The 22,001-nt window shown below is 31.3% G+C and overlaps 3 protein-coding genes across 10 annotated transcripts; 2 read left to right on the top strand and 1 right to left on the bottom strand.

Annotated features, from left to right (window-relative positions):
* The first annotated feature begins 19 nt into the window (after positions 1–19).
* On the top strand, positions 20–8,537 carry LOC109863582 (serine/threonine-protein kinase Tao). Of its 3 annotated transcripts, none has more exons than XM_020443873.1 (12): positions 20–500; positions 1,917–2,359; positions 2,476–2,824; positions 3,081–3,256; positions 3,430–3,592; positions 3,720–4,069; positions 4,302–4,547; positions 4,630–4,857; positions 5,072–5,311; positions 5,487–5,744; positions 5,862–6,118; positions 6,398–8,537. In XM_020443873.1, exons 2-12 carry the CDS (start codon positions 2,054–2,056, stop codon positions 6,516–6,518), a joined length of 2,694 nt encoding a protein of 897 aa, XP_020299462.1. In that variant the 5' UTR covers positions 20–500; positions 1,917–2,053; the 3' UTR covers positions 6,519–8,537. The 3 variants fall into 3 exon arrangements, with proteins under 3 accessions (XP_020299462.1, XP_020299460.1, XP_020299461.1); XM_020443871.1 differs by having other exon boundaries at positions 1,913–2,359; XM_020443872.1 differs by lacking the exon at positions 20–500 and adding an exon at positions 933–1,460 and having other exon boundaries at positions 1,913–2,359.
* Positions 8,538–12,213: 3,676 nt separating this feature from the next.
* Positions 12,214–14,491, bottom strand: LOC109863620 (protein NipSnap). Its single transcript, XM_020443954.1, has 5 exons — positions 14,165–14,491; positions 13,832–14,014; positions 13,331–13,499; positions 12,977–13,244; positions 12,214–12,894 (listed from the first exon to the last, which is right to left on the bottom strand). The coding sequence occupies exons 1-5, from the start codon at positions 14,248–14,250 to the stop codon at positions 12,746–12,748; spliced, it is 855 nt and encodes a 284-aa protein (XP_020299543.1). The 5' UTR covers positions 14,251–14,491; the 3' UTR covers positions 12,214–12,745.
* Positions 14,492–14,763: 272 nt separating this feature from the next.
* LOC109863617 lies at positions 14,764–21,989 on the top strand. Of its 6 annotated transcripts, none has more exons than XM_020443946.1 (7): positions 14,764–15,152; positions 15,898–15,984; positions 18,280–18,442; positions 18,617–18,640; positions 18,775–18,890; positions 18,998–19,235; positions 19,500–21,989. In XM_020443946.1, exons 2-7 carry the CDS (start codon positions 15,901–15,903, stop codon positions 21,461–21,463), a joined length of 2,589 nt encoding a protein of 862 aa, XP_020299535.1. In that variant the 5' UTR covers positions 14,764–15,152; positions 15,898–15,900; the 3' UTR covers positions 21,464–21,989. The 6 variants fall into 6 exon arrangements, with proteins under 6 accessions (XP_020299535.1, XP_020299532.1, XP_020299531.1 ...); XM_020443943.1 differs by having other exon boundaries at positions 15,693–15,984; XM_020443942.1 differs by having other exon boundaries at positions 15,618–15,984.
* The last annotated feature ends 12 nt before the right edge of the window (positions 21,990–22,001 follow it).

The following is a 22,001-nucleotide window of genomic DNA, read 5'->3' as shown; positions in this document are numbered from 1 at the left end:
ATGCGTCTTAAGTTGTGGTACCAGTTAAAGGGATCCGTTAGCAATCTAGTGTAGTATAATATAGAAGTTTGTGGTTTACGCGGCTGGATCGGAGCAACGGTGGGTGCTGTGTCGATACGCTTTCCGCGACCTGTCTTCTTCGCTCGCTGATTCCGCACCTCGCTCTCTCGCAAGAGAGTGCGCGTATGTTACATATGTGTGTGCGTGTGTGTGTTGACGTGCGTACACACTACACTACTACACGCAACTGACGAGGACGAAGACGCGAGGAGGAGGTGTATTGTTCCGGGGCGCGGTGTGCGTTCTGCGCGACGGCGAATCAGCAGCGGAATTGTACGTGGACAGGCGCTTAATTATGCCCGTGGGATCGGCGGTCAGATCCAGGAAAAAGAGCTGCTGCTCCTGCTCCTCCTCCGCCACCACCACCTCCGCCTAAAAGAGAGTGCACGAGGAGTCTGCGAGGCGCATGCTTCCCCGCCCGCTCTCTCGCCATTTTGGAGGTGAATACGATTTTTTCTCGAATCCTTTTTTTCCAACTCGATCGACTCTACCTTGCGTTCGCGAATTTCTTTCCGTTCAGCGCATTTTGAGTTGCACATTAACTCGGCGCTGTGTGTCACGTTAAGCCGGTAGTAATACACGCTGATGAGAGTTTAATTCGAGTTGTGTTTTTATCGTGTATGTACATATACTGCATTGGAGCGCGGCATAGTGCAGCGATATCTCTCTCTCTCTCTCTCTCTCTCTCCCTCTCTCCCTCCCTCCCTCTCTCTCTCTCTCTCTCTCTCCCTCTCTCTCGCTCGCACACTTGAGAGGGGAAGAGAGGGTAGCGTGATCGGGCCGATGAGTGCGAAGACCCAACCCTCCTTACGCCCGCATTTCTCCACATCCTGCGTATTCTTCGTCATCGTTCGATCTGCTGTATTTTTTTCTACGTATTATCCGTCGTTGATCAATTTGATGTTTTTCAAAAGTCTCGTCGTTCGCAGGCTCGAGTTTTTTCCGAATTTTGTCAGTGTCGCTCGATAATTTTGTACGGCCTTGTCTTCCGAACGCCGTGCGCGCCCTGCCGAATTTCGCCCTTAGTCTGGTCCGGTCCAGTGTGATTTGCGCGACAAAAGCAGGTGCAAGAGTGTCAATGCTCTTGCGTGAGATAGTTAACACGTATATAATTGCGCATACAGAGATACGTCTTTACCAGAATCTCTGATTTAACGTATACGTGCATTAGCTGTCAGTTTCTCTCTGTCGAGTAACGTGACTAACGCGGCAACAATGACGAATATGTGGCGATTTTCGTTTCTTCTACGGATACATTTCCGTGTCGTTTGAATCGTTACGTATTCTTGCTCTTGTCGACGAAAGATCGCTTGTACGTCGCTTTCTACATGCGAGAAAAACGACAACAAAAATCGAACCAAATTATGAGTGTTGTGTTTGTCATGCATGCGTGTCGTGCCGTACGTATAATAAATAACGTTATTTGTGCATCTGTTTGAAAGATGCTTTAATTTTCAGTACTCCATTGAAAAATATCAATTGCAATAGTTTAGTAAAAAGTGTATTATCTCAACTCGAAATCACTCAAGTATATATGACATGTACAATTCGATATATAATATGATTGAAAAAAGATGAGAAGTTGGTTTTTCAGATAGCTGTCAACGAAAAAAATACTATAATTTTTTATTTATGAACAATATTACTGTCTTGAAATTTTTAGTAAGATACAACTGCACCTAAAGTAAAAAAATTTACAATTTTAAATAATCTATCTTAATATATGTTTTTATATATGTTCTGTATGTTTTAACAAATTGTTTTGTTCTCTTTATTTCTCATTTCAATTATATACGCACACAATATGACACTGTGAACTGTTATAAAATGGAAAATGTTTGTCTTTTTGTAGATAGAATGTTAAATTCGGGAATGGACTGACAGAGGATTCAGTAAAATCAAAAAGTTAGGGTAAGGAATCTAAAGACGATAAACAAGGCAAGGGTGTCTGTGTGCACTAGGCCTCGGGCATCTAATTATCAACAACTCGACTATGCCAGCTGTTGCAAGGCCTGGTAGTTTAAAGGATCCAGAGATTGCTGAATTATTTGAGAAAAATGATCCGGAGAAAATATTTGAGGATCTACGGGAGATTGGACATGGTAGTTTTGGGGCTGTTTACTATGCACGATGTCTGGTTACCAAAGAAATTGTTGCCATCAAAAAGATGTCTTACATGGGGAAACAATCGGTGGAAAAATGGCAGGACATTTTAAAGGAAATTCGATTTCTTAAGCAACTTAATCATCCTAATACTATAGAGTACAAGGGTTGCTATCTCAGGGACCACACTGCCTGGGTAGGCAAACAGCAAATTGTCATTTTTTAGTCATAATTTCTTATATATATTTCAACAATTTATATTTTAAAATAATTTATATTTTCTAAATAATACAACTTGGAGCTGTTTTGTAGTTGGTGATGGAATATTGTCTTGGCTCAGCATCAGATATTATTGAAGTACACAAAAGACCTCTAAAAGAAGAAGAGATAGCTGCGATATGCGAAGGTGTATTGCGTGGTTTACATTATCTCCATTCTCTTGGAAGAATTCATCGTGATGTGAAAGCAGGAAATATTTTACTTACTGAGAATGGCACAGTAAAATTAGCTGATTTTGGATCTGCAAGTATAAAATGCCCAGCCAATAGCTTCGTAGGAACGCCATACTGGATGGCACCGGAAGTTATATTGGCTATGGATGAGGGGCAATATGACGGCAAGGTTGACGTATGGTCATTGGGAATAACATGCATCGAATTAGGTATATTAATTTCAAATGATATCTTCAAATATTTAAATTCCAAGCTAATGTGATCCTTTATATTTTGTTCCACTTTTTGTTGTTTTTGTTTTAAAGTGATTCGTTGTGTATAATTGCTATATTTATTTATTTTATATTATTATTTATTATTATTTATTTAGTTTGACTCTTTTAAACATGACAAAAAGTTTACAATTATTGATGGTTTTTGTTTATCTGAATATTATATACTTACATTGTTTATTGTTAATTACAGCGGAAAGAAAACCGCCTTATTTTAATATGAATGCTATGAGCGCCTTGTATCATATTGCACAAAATGATACTCCGACATTAAACTCGCCAGATTGGTCTGATGTCTTTCGTCATTTTGTTGAGGTGTGTCTCACAAAAAGTCCAATTGAAAGACCAACATCCGGGAAATTGTTATCAGTGAGTTGTCACTATGTATATCGATAATGTTCTTTTTATATACATGTAGGTTTCTTTATTTTATTATATTGCACCTTTAAAGGTGTATATGTGTGCGTATGTGTGCTTGCGCGCGCGCGCGCGCGCGCGTATTAGTAGTAGTCTGGTTCTCTTATAGATTCACAATTTTACAGCATCAATTTGTCACCAGACCACGTTCTCCTCAAGTTTTAATAGATTTAATACAAAGAACAAAAGCTGCTGTTCGAGAATTAGATAACCTGAATTATCGTAAAATGAAAAAGATCTTGATGATTGATGCATGTGAAACAGAGAGCACAGTTGGTGATGCTGATGGTATGTCGCAATAATGTATCAAATATTAAACTTAGTATATAATATAATATTTATACATATATTTTTTATGTGTTGTATATTTTAAAAGATTAAGAACCGTTTAAGATTTTATGATTATTTGTTGCAGATACTCCTGATGAGCAAACCGGTGGTGATAGTAGCAAAAGCAATTCAATTACCTCAGAACACTCAATTCATTCGATGGGCGTTTCAGCAAGCTCTCAAAGTTCCTCTACGAATAGCCTGCCGCTACCAAATGCTGATGGTAATGACTATTCTTCAGGATCTGTCAGAAATCGGCATAAAGTTTCAGCAGGTGGTGTCACTGCCAATCTTCTTGAACACGGTGCCAATAATTTTGCAACAATTAGAACAACTTCAATTGTAACGAAACAACAAAAGGAACATATGCAAGAAGAAATGCATGAACAAATGAGTGGATATAAGCGAATGAGAAGAGAACATCAAGGTGCTTTGGTAAGAATTTAAATGTTTCTTTATTTTTTATTATATTTCATGGATTATAAAAAGACGTAGATAAATAATCATACATATTGAAATGCAAAGTTTACATTGTAATATCTGGAAGAACTTCAATTGTGTAAATCAATATACAATAGTTTTACATCCGTGTATGATCAAATATTTAAAGTTTTGTACGAGATAAATATTTAACAACTGTTTACAATTTAATATATCGTTATTGCAGGTAAAATTGGAGGAACGTTGCAAAATGGAAATGGAATCACATAAGCAACTGTTAGATAAAGAATATGAAACTCTCTTACAACAGTTTAGTAAGGAACTAGAAAAATTGCAGCTCAGACATCTGCAAGAATTGGAACGCAAGCTAAAACAGAATCAAAATGCCGAAAAAAAGCTTCATAAGGAGATAACGAGTAGACAGGAGGCTGATCGTAAAGCTCTGGAAGCTCAACAGAAAAGAGAATATAAAGTAAGATATTATCAAGAAAAATATGTATGATATACATATCGTAATTTAAAAAATATATTGCATAATATATGTTTGCATACAGGCTTATAAAGAAAGATGGAAGAAAGAACTTTCTCTAGATGAAGTAACTCCAAAAAGACAACGAGATGCTACACTTCAAAGTCAAAAGGATAATTTAAGACAGATGGAGGCACAAGAGGAGCAACGGCTCGCAAGAGGACAACGAGAATATTTAGATCTAGAAATTCGTAAATTCCGTAGAAAAAAATTACTCATCTTTCATAGTTTGGAGCAGGAGCTTCTTCGTGAAGTGCGTATAATTAATATAATAGAAATAGTTTTTCAACTATCTTAAACATACAATACTATATTTTAAAAGAGCAAAGATTACTAATGATCGTGGATAGTAATAAATAAATCATAAAAACTTGTTCTTACAACGTTTTGATCTTTAATTTTTTATCATTTTTGTCACGTTTGTAACGTTATATTAAGTTATATAATAAAACACATTTCTTGTGCAGGAATTGAATAAGCGTCAACAGCAACTGGAGCAAGCGCATGCTATGCTTTTACGACATCATGAAAAGACGCAAGAATTGGAATATAGACAACAAAGAGCTGTACATGCACTTCGTGAGGATCAAGTACATCGACAGCACACAACGGAGCTTTGCAATCAGCAAGATTACATGCAAAGAGCTGAACGTGATCTGCGTAAAAAACATGCGTTAGAACTTAAACAACAACCGAAGAGTCTCAAGGTAAGTAATAACAAATAACGATGCAAGTACTAGTGTAGCTGTGATTTTGTATTTATGTTTGTTTAAGTTAAACAATTACAAGTATAACATCACAACAAAAACTATACTTGAAATATATATATTTTTCTATATTTACTATAAAGATTGTTTTACCAAATAATTTTCACAATTTTAGCAAAAAGAAATGCAAATTCGTAAACAGTTTAGAGAAACTTGTAAAATACAAACACGGCAATATAAAGCACTAAAAGCTCAAATCTTGCAAACAACTGCTAAAGAAGAGCAGAAAGCAGTAATTAAAAAATTAAAAGAAGAGCAGAGACGTAAATTGGCACTTTTAGGTGATCAGTATGAACAAAGTATTGCTGAAATGCTCCAAAAACAAAGTATACGGCTAGATGAATCACAAGAAGTAGAATGCCATAATCTTAAGGTCTGCCATTAAATATATGATTATATATTCTTGTTACATATTGTACATCTACTTATTCTCTTTTGTCTCTTCTTCAGTCGTATAATTATATTAATAAATTGAAATTGATTTTTATAGGAAAGATTAAATTATGAATTAGAAATTCTAATGGCGTACCAATCAAAAAATAAAATGCAAGCCGAGGCACAAAGAAATAGAGAACGCCGCGAGTTGGAAGATCGTGTATCTGTCAGACGAGCTTTGCTGGAACAAAAAATGGAATTAGAAACTCAGGAATTTCTACGTGAACGTAGTGAACGTATACGTCTTTTGCACGAAAGGCAAGAACGGGAATTGCAGCAATTTGATGAAGAAAGTGCAAGAATAGGATTCAGGTATGTAACTACAGTACGATTAATATAATCAAACTCAGTCAAAATAAAAATAGTCAGTATAGACACAAAGTATTTCTCTTTATATTTATTATAAAACTGTAGATAAAAACCGTTGCATTTGAAATCAATTGTGTTAGTAAATATAAATTTATAAAATAACTTTTATTTTAGTTTTTTTTTCAACCAAATAATTTTCACACACCAAGTGTTCACATCTCCTTTTTTCGAACATCTCATTGTACAATGTTTATCTTCACAGTATATTTCAAATTATTGCAGTGCTCTGGCAATAGCTGAGGCATCAAAAGAATCTTATCCGGACGATGAAAGCCTTAGCGGCTCGATGTTAAGTCTGGCTCACAGTAATAGTTCTACATCCTTTCCCCCTAATAGTCTTTAAATTTAATTTTATATATATATATATATGCACACACACATACATACGGACATGTATATGATATATATATTATATATATCTGTGTGTGTATGTGTGTGTATGTATGCTGTAACAAGTACATGACGAGTTTACCGTATAATTTGATGACTTACATATGTAATAAAACGGTTTGCATGCGTTAACCCAAACCTAAGAGGTTTGAAGTTAATTGGGAATGTGTATTGGACTGAAATTATCATAACTTTATATTTTTTAATTGTCAAGATCATAAATATAATTTACCAGAGGAGAGAGAGAGAGAGAGAGAGAGAGAGAGAGAGAGAGAGAGAGAGAGAGAGAGAGCGTGCGCTTCATATTGAAGAAGAATTTAGATGCTTTTTGCAACATTGTAATATTTATTAGTCATAACCAAAAATATTTCGAAAAATGCATATAGAGATAAAAAGACTTTAAAACATTAATCTCATTTCCAGTATCTAATAAAATTTGAAGTTACAAAGCAGGAAACATTAATATAACTAATAAAAAGATTTTGTACACACTACAGAAAAAAACTTTCGAGACATTTGTTTATTATATATCGCAAATATAACAGTACAAGAATTCTGAAATATTCGGATAAAAATGTACGTACTCGTATTTTTTTCTTTATTTATCTTTCCGTTTTAAGAGTTGATATAAGCCTGAGATTATTTTTGTATTCTAACAGTTTTTTTAACGCAGTACATAATATAGTAGTAACCGCTCAGTTGTCAGTGAGTTCACCGTATTCCGTTTGGAACTCGACATTGTTTAGTCTATAGGATTTGGCGTTTCTTCCATCTAAATACTATACTATTGCAGTTTTCGATGTAGAGTAAAAAACCTTTTTGTTTGTAAAGATACTTTGTCTAGTGAGCTATACCAATATCAGTTGACCAAAGACTTTTGTCTCATTCACTTATTATATTAGTACGCTCTCTTTTTCACTGTTTCTCGCGATTTAACCTTGACCGCATCATAGGTTGCCCGGAGGTTTTGCCGTTCTTAGTATTGTCAGTGTGAACTCCAAAATTTCTGACAACTGCGCAAAAACTATATATATATATATATATAGTTTTTATAATAAAGATTTTAAATTCCTCGTAATATAATCCAACATCGAGTGCGTTAGTTACATTGTTCTTATATATTTTAAAACAGTTTGAGAATATTTAATTTGAAGTAATACATAAACTACTTGAATGTAGAAAAAGTATTCTAATAAATTTCACGTACATCTATCTTTCTTTTACATGTGTGTGTGTGTATACACTCACACTGCATTATTAATCACATACAAAATTGCATTTTGTCTAATGTAGTTATCTTCAAAAACAAAGAGTTTTATTACATTATATTTTCATTTTATAATATATTGATATCAAAAGGTACATTGATAATAAAATGATTGTTGAATTGTACACAATTAGTATTCACTTTTCAATTCCTTTCAAAGTTTTTATCTTGATTCATGCTAACAATATGATTCTGTAAACATCAATAGTATCTTAGTACATATGCTAATGTTTAATAGTTTATGTATAAAAGTAGGGTATACAAATTTAGATAAAGTAGCTTTTATAAAAAATAAAAAGTGTATACAAAAAACTTATTTAAACTACATATTACTTTACCTTTATTATAAATTGGGTAGAAAAGACTTTTTAAAAATTCTTTCTATGTAATAGTGTATATAATAAGATCTAAAGGTTATTATATTGTTTATTCGAATATCTTCTGCATTATACTAATAAGTTCATTTTCTATTATAAGGCTCTAGTTATTTTATATTTCATAAAATTTCTTTTACTCTTTTTTTCACACTTTCTGTTTCATTCATAGATCATTAAATAACAAAGTTGCGAAATTGGATTCATCACAACAAATGTATTATTTCATGACACAAATATTACATTTAAGATAAATTGATGTCATTTAATAAATTCCTTTATACTTTTAACTCTACTAATTATTTTTATGTTTGATGCAGATCATGTATGTCAAATCAAAACTTTTTAAATTCTTATCTTTTTTTCACAAATTGTGATTATTTCATTTTGCAAAGGCATCTCTCTCTAACAAAAATTTATAATATACCTAATCCAGTTGCATCAGTCTTAAATTTTTATAATTTTATTGTAAACTTTCATCCAGTACACATCCCAATGTTGTACTTTTACATCAAGATATATATACACATTTTGTTTTTCTTGTCATTTATTAATGTTTTCATATAATTTTTTCAACTTATATTAGCAAAATTTATGACACACCACACACACACACACACACACACACACACACATATATATATATATATATATATCATAAAACCCATTATACATATGACACTTAAATTCGAATGATTGTGATTGTTGTTCTTTTAATAACGTTTGTTCTGGTACATGAGAATGTTTTTATAATCAGCAAAAAAACGTATATTTTGTTGAAAAATTACTATTATAATATATTAAATTAAAAATTTTTAATAAGGAAGTGTGTATATTTCCACTAATCACAAACACTCGTAAAGAGGTGCTACTGCTATGTAGTTAATATTTAAATAATAATATTCTCTTAACAAGTTCAGTAGGTTTGGATTACCAAATGTCAATAAGTTTAAAACATCTATGAATAAATATAAAACATGTGTCTCTCATTATTATTGTGAGAGTTTATATACAGTTTTCTAATTTAGAGCAACATAAATTTCTTTTTTTAATATATTGAGAACAGTAAAACATGTTGTCATGAAATATTTGTAAGTTGTAACAAAGACAATTAAATGTTTATATTAATTATTGAGTAGTTTATTATTATAAAAAAAATACTGTTCTCTGTACACTTTAATTTAACTTTATAGTTATCAAAACTTGAGATTTCTCATATATCAAAATATAAATTAAATTTACATAGATTTAAAAGAGATAAAAGTAACTATGGAACACACAAATTAAAATTGTAACAAAAATTATATTTTGCATTTTATTTCACAAAGTTTAAAATTACAATTTGTGTTTAAATAAAATTAAGATACAAAATTTTTTTTGGAACAATATTGATATATATATTTCATCATTTGCATTATTAATGGCAATACACGGCACATATTTTACTTAGTACATTCACGGTTTTCAAACTGATATAACCGAAAAGATTAAAAATGTAGAATACGTTGTTAGGTTTTCGACTTATATTTGCATGTAGAATTGGTACCTTTCTAGATACATTACTTAGTCTGGGATATTAAATACATAATTAAAATGTTCTTGGTGAAGATAAATTTATGACGTGTAAAAGTGAAACTTATTAAGTAGAGTGTGTTCGATTGTAGCGATACAAGTGATCGTAGTGAAAGATGAACAACACGTTACAATTGGTATCATGGTCATATACGTTTCAATTGTATAACAGAAAACTGTCACAATCAACAATTAAATTTTCCCTACTTATACAACGTGTAAATATACACATAGTAAATAATCGAAATGCAACAACCCATTATGGAAAAGGCAGTAAGGTGGCATTTCCTCAAATGTGTATGTGTGTGCGTGTGTATGTGTGTATGGAAATATATTTATAAAATTCTTCCTTAAATTTTTTTCTATTAAATAAAGAGAGAGAGAGAGAGAGATTCGATCAATTATAATCAAGCAACAAATTAACAGAGATTGTTCGTGCTAAGAAATTGGATTCCAAATATGTGAAATGTAGTTTAAAAGGAAGCTGTTTAGATTAATTTCACATATGTTATATACGTAAAAAGTATTTCTTCTATGAGTAATTCTATAAGTAATTTATATATATACATATATATATATATATATATATGTATGTATATGTATATGTATATGTATATATGTATGTATGTATGTATGTATGTATGTATACTTGCGATTATTAAAATTTTAGACTTTAAACTTATCTTTATTACAAAGGTTCTATATAAAGAAATTGTTAAGTTTTATATGCACTTTTAATTATAGCACGAGTTATCTCTGAATTAAGTTGTATGTATGTATACAAAAAAAAGAAAATAATTCTTAATCGCGTAGTATGTGTAATCATCATAACTTGCTGAATATCCAATTTAGGAAATTTATATAATTGTCAATCTTGCTAGCATTTTGTAAATATTTATTCGCTTTATATATATATATATATATATATATATATATATATATATATATATATACATAGGACTGCGATATGGAAGTTTGATTATGATATTTAGTATTTAGTGTACACACAGAGAGATTTATAACATTTTCTATAAAAATTTAGCTAACTTTATCAGTTAAATTTGGAATGTGATAACTGATAAACGCTAGACAATTAATCATGGGCATAACATATCAAATACCATAGTATCGAATTATGCTTGTGGTTATTTGACCAGCTCATTCTTCACTTACTTCCATTGAAAGCGTGATTTTGTAATGTTGGTGATTTGTATTACAATACAAATTACCGTGGTGAGATAACATTGCAATATGTTTTAGATTGCTATAATAATTACACTTCTATAATTTGTATAATTTATGTCTTTTCTTCACCATCGGCCACTTACAAATACATTGTTTTTGTATACATTAAAATACTGAAGTAAATATAATTATATGTACTTCAATACAATTTTTGACTTTAATTAGATAAATTGTGACTTTATTTTAATAGCCATGTTTCTTCTGCAAGATAAAAATGCGCAGAGTAACAAAAATATAACGCGTAATCACATATAGAATAAATATCATTGTTGTATGGAAAGTAGAAAACATTTCAGACTCATCATCAAAACCAGAAAGTAATAAAGCATGCTATAATTTTATGAAACTAAGGTATTGCATATGTTGTATAAAATGAAAAATCACATCTTTTAAGGGTAACCGAATAAAACTGCACTAACTACTTGTAGTTTCATTAATTTTTAATATGTTTAGTTTCCATGTAGAAACATTGTTTAAATTATTGTTTAAAATAGCCAGTATTTAGCACATGCAGAGTATAAAAAATTTTATATTTGTATTAACATTTTATATATTATTATATTTAATATTTTAATATTTTTCTGATCTTACAAATAATAAAAATATTGTTTTTTACCATTAATAAACTGCATTTTTTCGTAAAATAACAGAGAAAACGAGTTTATATATAAATAGCTTGTATATAGCTTTTTTGTGGAATATAAATACACACACACACACACACACACACTTCTTTTATATACCTCGTCACACAATTGTTTTTGTAAATTAGATGTTATAAAACTGTGTGTGCAATCCTCTTGTTTCCATATGCCAAATTTATTTGAGATTACAATCTTAACATATTTATAATATCCTAGTCTGTGCAATATATCTTTATAATATATTGATATATATTCAAATATATCAATATATCTCTAATATATTGATAAAAACAATATTCAGAATTTTTATAATAAATAAAATGTTTACGCAAAGTTTCTACTTGCAAAAGTAGTTTTGAATTTTTTCGTTGATTGCTAAAAATTTAATAATAAACTATGTATAAACTCTGTGCAATTTATAAACATGTATTTGACTTCTGAAGATATCATTTTTTGTCTAGATTATAAATTGTCTCTTTTTCACAACAGAGATTATAAAGATTTTATAATAAAATAGAAGTAAGAGGTATACTTCTCGTTTGTATGTATACAAATTACGCAAAAAATATATTTATCAACACAAAAAAACACTTATCTCAAAAGCGTGTTAACATTATAAGAAATTGAAGTAACTGTGTTTATTACACGTACGTATTGTCAAATTTATGGAATTTGTTTTAATATATTTGTATAGAAACGTGTTGGTTTTATTTATCAATTACACTCAAGATTATAGAGTCATATAAGAGTAACCATAAAGAAGAAACGCAAATTATAAACACTATTTCTTTTATATTCCTTTATACATACATGTTTCATCTTACATGATAAAAACAATTTATATTTATATAACACTTGTTGCACTGCGTCAAGTCAGTAACAAATTATGACCTGTCAGTTATAATACAACAAAAATTTGTAGCTCTTATGTTGCGCGTATGTTTATACAATATTACATCTACAATGTATACATATAACAAATGTGTTTTTACAATATTACAATACAGATAGTATATATAATATGTATAGAAATAACCAATAATATACAAATGCGTTCATTTTTTACACACAAAAACCTTTATTGTGTTGGCGAAAACGAAGTTGGATTTAATATTCGCGAATGCATTTCTCTTATTAAAGGTACAGTATAAGCGACACATTCGTCCCAACCAGGAGATCTCCATGCACTTTCGCGTGTTTCCTTACGGGATTGGAGATCTTTGTAACCTAAAAATGAAAAAACAATATAAAGAACAAGACACAAATATATAAGTCATGTATTATAAGCAATTTACAATTTTATACTTACACCAAATATGATGCACATTGTATAGTCGACCAATTTGTGAAAAATAACCAGCAAATGGTTCATCATTGTTACGTCTGTAATTGATAGCTTTAGCCCAATTGTTTCCCCATTCTATCATTGTACCTGGTTTCAAACTATAACTGCGTATTTCATATTTATTAGAGCCTTTCCGTTTTTCCAGTGGTGGCCAATAACTGAATGCCAAAAGATACTGCAAATGACGGGATCTCAAGTAATTTCCACGTTCTTTGAGTAATCGCTGATAAGCCTATGAAACAGTCACAGATAATTATTTTACTAAATATTATCAAGATAATCATTAAATTACTTAAGTAAACAAATTAGTTTTTGTACTTCATCTTTGGATAACACAGCTTGTGCATGATCTATACGTTCATATCCACCGGTACATTGCCACAAGTGTAAAGCTTGATCCAAATCTCCCACTTCTACTGTCCAAGAGCCAACCAATTCGCAACTCAATTCAGATTTTTTTGAATGTATAAGATTGACATTTTCTTCACTGTAATAATACAGAAAAACCAAACAGACATAATATTATTACAAAGAGATTTTCTTGTATATTTAAAGAATAACTTGTGATAAAAAATCAAAATGTCGATATACTTTGAAAACTATTAATAGATGCAAAAGAAAGAATATACTATTTGTTCACAAACTTTTAAATACATATTAGGTTACATTGCAATATTCAATATTTATAACCAAAAATGAATATAAATGATGGTAAAAATGAAAGAAACGTGACTGAAAACAAATTAATTTTATCACATTTAGTTTATAGGTCAACGACCTATTGTGCACTCAGACAAGGTCACAAAGATGTCGACTCACTAATTAGCCAAATATTTGTCAATCGAGTCAGGTCGAATGTTGTGAGTATGCAGTGCATAAATAACCTCCTTGTCGGAGAGCATCCGCGAGTGAGATTCTTTTGTGGGTTCAATCTTCCTCACCAAGAGCTTACTAATCCATCCCTCACTGAGATCCTGTTGAACCAATGATCTTGACAGGGTCCTACAAATAGACAGGCTGATTATCTGGCTGGTCGATTCACGAATTCATAACTTTTGTAGAGTCGTACAAAGCTCCCGTTGATCGTTTACATATGTTGGTGTATAATAATAAACGACTCGTTCGGGCGTAAGTTTAATAATTTGTGCTTACCGTGCGGTTACAAGAAACGGTAAATTTCCGTTGCCGGCAATCGTATTCAGCACGATACGGAATTTTCTCCTCAAAACAGCAGCCATTTCTTATTACTGAAACCTTGGGCGCGAATCTCAACTAGCGTTCGTACCGCCAAACCAGTTATCTAGCTCTGACAACCCTGCAAACGTGATTGCGGTTGCGAAACACGCGGTAGTTTCTACGAAACTCTCCGGAAAACCGCCAATTCGCGCGCTCGGTTTATTTATATTCGTTATCTCCATGCATGATTTTTTCTCTTTATATGGAAAGACGAAACCTACGGCCATCGAAAAGTGCCGTCCAATGAACGTAGATAAACATCCGGTATAAAAAGAGCCGCGCAAGCGCTTTTTACGCTTTGGTCCAATTGTACTTATTGTAGTACATGACAAAATACATATGTATGTATTGGCATTGTCAGCTGCATTTAGCAGAATCAGCTATTTAAGTGAGCGGGGAATTCACACATGCTTATAGGATATAAAATAAATAACAGCATAGCGTTCCTTGATAGGTAATATTATATTGGTAATATTATATAATATGATATAAATATATACATATATATATTTATATATCTATTTTTATTGTGTAACTCATATTCAAATGGTTTAAATTGAATTGAATGGTTGCTGCACAGAGCCGCGTGAATTTATGACCGGGAAGGGAGATATTTAATCAATTCTTTCTTGTCAGAATGGCAAAGAAACTAAAGGTGAAACATGTGAGATGGCTTGGTCTCTCTCTCTCACACACACACGCACACGTACACTATACGCGAAAGGGAAGAACATAAGTGAAGAAAATCTCAAGATTTCAAACTGCCAGTAGTAGGCAACAATAACGGAGTTGAGACGTGGAGGGGTCGCTTGCGTCTACCTCATCTCGCGCTTTACCTTCTTTCTCGTCTTCCTCAGTCTTTCTTCAGATCGCCTCTCAGTCGAGGAAAACATTGTGTATACAGGTTTCGTGTATAAATTATATATATCTATATATACATATATATATATATATATATATATGTATATATATATATAATGTGTGTATATATGTATATATATGTGTGTGTGTGTATTATATATATACATATATAAATCGTCGCAACGAATATATATAAAATAGTGCGTGAAAACAGTATATACAAAATAATGTATATTCCTATAATTTAGTGATGATTTGTAGTTATTTTGTGTAGTCTTCTCTAAATAGAGAAAAAAATTATTTATACATATCTAGCATATATATATAATATATATGTATATAAAAGTGTTCAACAATTTGTAAGTCTGACACAAATAATTTTTTCTAACAACTTGAAGAGTCTATATATTTATGGTTTATTTAATATTCTAAAAAACAGTGAAAATTAAATATTTTCAAGAAGCGTGCAATTTTTTATTTCGCTCGCATGTATTTACCTACTTAAAAGGTGAACATCACACGTGTTAAACTAACTATTGTCTACTCTTTAATCAATATTTTATAAAAAGAAGTATTTTTAAAGAAAGATAAATAAATATATAATTCACATATGACAAATGATAATTGAAAAGCAACGTCGCGACGATAAGAGCGCAAAAAAAAGTTTTCACACGATCAATCGTTTGCGGTGCATCATTCCTGATGTATTAACCATAAAGATTAATGTCTGAAATTTGTGAAAAAAATCAATTAAAAATTAAAAAACGTGAAAATTATAAATTATTGAGCAAATGGCTACCATATACGGCAACGGAAAGAGCCATGCCATGATGAATACTGGCAGTTATTATAGGCCAAGTCCTTACACTTATCGGGTGAGTTTATTATTTACTAATTATGTTTTTTTACACTTGCATAGACTCTAATAGGTAACATGCTACATATATACATATATTCATACAAAAGAACAAATTATAACTGTAATATCTAATTTTTCTCTAGTCTTTCTTCACGTTCACAATGTTGAAAACGTGATTTAATAAATTTAAATGGAAGAACAACACGTTACGTTGCTGATAACTTTGTAAGATGCTAAGGAATTATAAAAAAATTTAACTGCGTTCTGAAACAAACAAAGGAAGTTCCCATACTTGTATAATGTATATTTCCATTTCCACTTAAACTCTTTTAGCGTTGGGAATTTTCTAGCGAGAAATAACATCAAGAATTAAAAAACACATTATATGAGATCTCCACTCTATTGTTAAGATATATTTGCATATCGCAAACGCGCGCGCGTGTGTTATGAAAGAATATAATCAAGAGTATACATATCATCAGCTAATCTATCTAGTATCAGTAGAGACTGAAAATCTCATCTGAACTTCTCTCTTACTTCCTATAGTATTATTATTGTATAACGGTATATTGTGAACGCACTAGAAAATGTCAACGTCAATTCGGAGCATAAAAAAAAGCAAATTTAATTTTGCTTTCTTCTCGTGTGTAAAACAACAAAGTGACTTGTTTGCAAAACTTTGAACGGCTCTAAACAGATCGTTGCAGTACTGCAAACTCACTATTATTTTTCTCAGCTGCAAGTTGTTGAGTCAAAAAGTAAAAACAAATTGAACATTGTAAACTTTATTTAGTTAAAATAATATAAACATGTTTTATGATTATATTATTCAGTTCGTTTTCGATTGCTGATCAACAAAATACAACAAAACTTGAAACGTATTCTTCGAGTTCGATAACAAACCAAAACACGAAGAAGTTGCAATAACAACCTTGAAGAATCTTTGCACAGTTGGATGGGTTTTTATACTTTGTGTATCATCTGTTCGAAGACCCTGTGCACTGACTCTACCTAGATTATTATGTATACGTACATATATATACAGATAGTTGTATGTACTGATACTTGTTCAAGCTATTATTTCTAATAATATCAAAATTGTATCTAATGAGCAGCTTTAAACTCAAAATAAATTGCTTACTATTAGCTTGCACAAACTCATTTCTATATACCGAGACGTGTATCCATTCGTTTAATTCTTTTACCGCAGAGTTGATCTTCGGCGAATAAATTATCGATGATTTACTTTATTTCTGAAATGTCGTTATTTATAGTTGAACAATTTTGGTAAGATGACAGAGTTAATAGTCTTTTTCAAGAATCATCAAAGCTGTTACCACGCTTTGTGACTCATATAGTTGGATATGGTCGGCAACATCACTTAAGTGTTGTTGAGAATTACTCTAATTATTTATCTTTGTGTTGAAAACTATGAAAGAAACAATAAAGAGCTTCTCGAAAAAGGATAGCTTAACTTTCTGTTTGCTTCATTTTTCCAATGTTCAAATAATAAGAGCATAGTCAATAGATGTACATAAAATCGTAACAACTTGCAATATAAACTATAGTAACGGTTCATTATTTGCACTTCTCGTCTGGTAACTATTTCCGATATGGTCGACTTCGCGTCGGTATATACCATTTGAAATATCTTGTCTATCTGAAGAAGAGATGCAGAAATAACAAGTATGAAATCCCAATGTCCTTATTTGAGTGACGAGACACACATATAGCAGTAATTCATCTCTGTTGTAGTTTATACAATATAAGCAAACTTTCTAGTACTCTTTGCATTTTTGTGAATAAATATCCTTATCTTCTCTTATTTGCATTAGATTACTTGATTTCGCGTAAGAAAATTCTGCATTAAATTAAACAATAAGTAAACGTGATCCGAAATATTATTTATCTTATAGTATACATCGGTGGGTCAGTCATTTGAAATTTAACGCGACGCAATCATGCTTGAATATACATATAAGTATGTACACACGTGCATGTACCGCTAGCTGACATGTTATGAATTTTCTATACATAGTCCTCTGCAACGTAGTAAGTCAAGCAAAACTGAACGCATTATTCGCATCTTGATACTCAGAAATTTTCGTTTTATTTACGCATTTTACACCAGCGCGCTGTGACGGTACCGTTACCAGAATTACTGTACATACAAGCGACAGTTTGTATTTTTTTTTTTTTTTTTTTTTTTTTTCGACATCATCGTGCCATCTGACTTGCTCCTCCGCCACAATAACAAAAATAAATGCCAACCAGAAGTAAAATAACACATTGTGTATGCTTTTTGTTACAGAACGATTATTATCTAACACCAAGATCTATCTTGTCCAAGATATCGGTGGACAAAAGGACGAGTAATACTACATTGAAATTTGGCAGTGCCGTTTTAATTTTATCCGCATTGTTAGTACTGATCGCAGTAATGGCCATTGGCGGATTAGCTTTATGGATGGGTGGTGCGTTGAAAATGTTTCATTTTTCTTTTGTACACAAAACAATTTTACCAAAGTTTTATTTTTTCTTGTGCTTGCTGTTTTAATGGAAACTTATAATAAGTTTTACCTCGTAATAAACTTATATATGTATGAAAATAACATATTATTACTATATTCGTTGAATATATATTTCAGCTTTTCGGACGGATTCCAAAAATGGTGAGTTTTTGATCTCGACAGGGTGAGTCAATCAATTCTTGTTAACTTACTCTGAGTATAATAACGTAAGTTGCTTATACATATAAATATAATTTCATGCCTCTTCTTTTTTTTTTTTTTTTTTTTTTTTATAGCTATCGTTGGATTTTCGTGTAGTTTTAGAATAACGAGAGGGGAAAAATACAATCCTATGCTGAAATTAAACACAAGCATGGTCTTCCGAGAAAAGGAACGAAAATTTAAAAATATTGTAAATAAAATATTTGTCAAAGTTGTTTATATTTATATATAAAATATATAAGAAAAGTGTTGAACAATTGAATGAATGCTTTTTCTATTTTTTTGTCTTGTTTTTAGTTCGAGCTTTTATTTAGAAGAAGCGTGCTTGGTTCATCTTACAAACAAGCAACGATAGACAAGTTCGAAAACGATACTTTGAAAGTTTTCTTCAGATTATATCTTGATCGAAGAAAGATACCACGCTCCATCACAAACGTCGAAGATACTATTAAAGATATTATCATTAAAGAGACATACTCGATATCGTCATTATTCAAGAACATGGAAATAGATCTGAGAACTGTATCAGTAAAAAGTAAGTAACAAGTAGTTGAGTCAATCAGATTTAGACAAGAAATGCTAATTTCTGAGCCAGAGAAAATTGTATATTTCTCAACTAGAGTAATAGCCTCTCATATTGTTATACCTTTTTTTCACATTTCTACATGTGCTGCACGATTACAATAAGAAAATTCACGGTGTATACATACGATCAAGATTAATTTCATTCTTTTATTTTATTTAAGTAAAAGATATATTATCAATATCATTTTAAACGGTTATCTTTGTGTTGTACCAGGAATAAATCAGGAAAGCGCAGTAACTCAGAAACATGAACAACAAAAACATGCCATGATCATTAAAAACGGTCTCTTACGGTCGAATAGGAACGGTAGCTTGATCACGATTCCAAAACAGAAAACAAAACCAATCAGAAGAGATTCTGTTGAGCCTAATATAGACTTTAGCAACATTCCCACCATACAAGGCATTTATACGGCAACAAAAATTAATGTTACAGAAGAAAATAAAAGGACAGCCGAGCTAGTAACAGAAAGTATTGATGAAACGACAGTAATACAAGAACGAACCACCGCGTTAAACGAAATATCTAATCTCAAGGAACCTTTGCCGACGAATGAACTTCCAACAGCTTTCATAAAACGCACAATAATCGCTTTGAGCGATCATATGTCAGACGGACAAACGGTAGATGCAATAAAAACTATGTCTCTCGAAAGTACGACTTCTCAAAGTACTTTAGATACTTTCAAAGATTTTCGTAATCCTGATTTTGAAACCTCGCTGTGGAGACCAATTGTGTCAGGATTTATTAATACACAGTTCAAATTGTTTCCTCGTGGTAACGTCAAAGAGATTGATCATACAACAGAATCGAGCACGCAGGAAACAGCTTCATCAATAAGTGATAATCCAAAACTACCAACCCGCAGTACTATTAGCACAGATTTGTCGAGACCTGGAATGATGAATATTTTTGATACAGAAAATACCAAGTTTCCACAAGATGGAATCATATCAGATCTGACAATATCTAGACCAGACACTGCATACAAAAACAATAAACCAGATATCGAAGTAGTCGGGCAGTTACCTCTGGAAATGTTTAGTGTCAAGTTAAAAGCCAATCATAATAACAATGAAATGGTTTCTACTTTAGAAACTTCGAAAACTCACAAAGTCATAAAAAATATCACGATAGAAGATAATGTCTTTCACAGAGAGTTAAATACTACTGAAAAAGTGGAAGAAAAATTTAATAACTTGTTATCAACAACGGAATCGGATAATAACGAGTCACATGATAACGACAAAATTGTGACGCCACTAAGTGGTATCGGTGTAGCGGAGCCTGTGCCGGATTCGGAAATCGAATTAGAAGCAAAAAATCAATATAGCAATATAGTTTTAAGGAACAACAAAGACAAAGAGTCATTACGAGACAGAAAAGTTAACAGTAGTTTGCAACAACCGGTTTATACTAGTTATAATACTTCTGATTTGAATGGCGGTAATTTTATATCAAGCCTGATCGAACTTCCGGTAACCACAAAGCCTTTTAGACATACAATACCTGTTGACAAGGTTACATCTGTCGTAAATTACAAAAGTAATGTTTCTCTTCGTAACTTAAGTATTTCATCTCTTTTGAATAACGTTCTGAATCGTAACACAACAGAATCAAATGCACTCCAAAGTAAAACTGTTACGTTATTACCATCAGTATCGGAGAAAACCATTAAAGAAATTTTAATTACGGAAAATAATGATGCGATTCAATTGCCAAATTATGAACAAAACACATCAACGGACTTAAATTTAGCACGAATGAATAACAATAAATTAAAACAATACGTATCGAGGAACTCGACGTTTGTTGAAATCGATATTGTTAAGTATACGCCAGATGATTTGGAAGAAAACTCTGAATCATACGCGGCAGATAATGGGATAACGAAGGATGAGTTACAAAAGAAAATTTACAATGATACCTTGAAAGCCTACGTGATAGAAAATTCATTTGTTAGAAACAACGAGGGAATTGGTAAACCAATGCGAGCAAAATCAAAGATCAAAGATCTTTCCGTGGATGAAACAACTTTCTTAGAGCAACTACTCCGAGTACATGATTACACGCATAAAAATGATACAATCAATATCAATAAATCCAATCACCAGTTTTCTTCATACGAAATCCAAGTAGATCCAACAAAATACAACGAAGAGAAATCTAAGTCCTAAAAATACAATTAAAAAGACGGCAAAAATTGTGAGTTTTACTAGAAAAAAGAAGTATCATATTTAACATCATACATAGAGAATCTTTTTAAATTTTATCACTCGCAAAATTTCAAGATTTGACATATATGTAAGTCACAAACGCCACTTGTCCCAGTGCATACTTTGTAAATACTATGATTTCTGTTTGAAGAAACCATATATCTTACAGAGAGAATTTGAGTTTTTTTACTATACATATATTATTTTAATAAATTTATTTTTTATAGACAAAATAATTTAAAAAATTTTACACAACGTTATTTATTTATTTATTTATTTATTTATTTATTTATTCAATCGTCGCAAATTTAAAACCAACTAAAAACTTATGGTCTTCGTGCAATGTAATACAGTAAATAGCTAGTTTTACGACAGTATAGCAAAAAGTCCACCAATTTGTAAAATATATTTATAAAATAATATAGATATATTTTTATATACAATTCATATAAACAATCTCAGTTACTTTGAAATTATAAACTCATTTGTAAGTTATATC

The sequence above is a fragment of the Pseudomyrmex gracilis genome, unplaced genomic scaffold (genome assembly GCF_002006095.1).
Source record: "Pseudomyrmex gracilis isolate BER0280 unplaced genomic scaffold, ASM200609v1 scaffold_11, whole genome shotgun sequence".
Taxonomy (NCBI): domain Eukaryota; kingdom Metazoa; phylum Arthropoda; class Insecta; order Hymenoptera; family Formicidae; genus Pseudomyrmex; species Pseudomyrmex gracilis.
The sequence above is the reverse complement of the archived record's forward strand: the minus strand, read 5'-3'. Positions and strand labels throughout refer to the sequence as shown.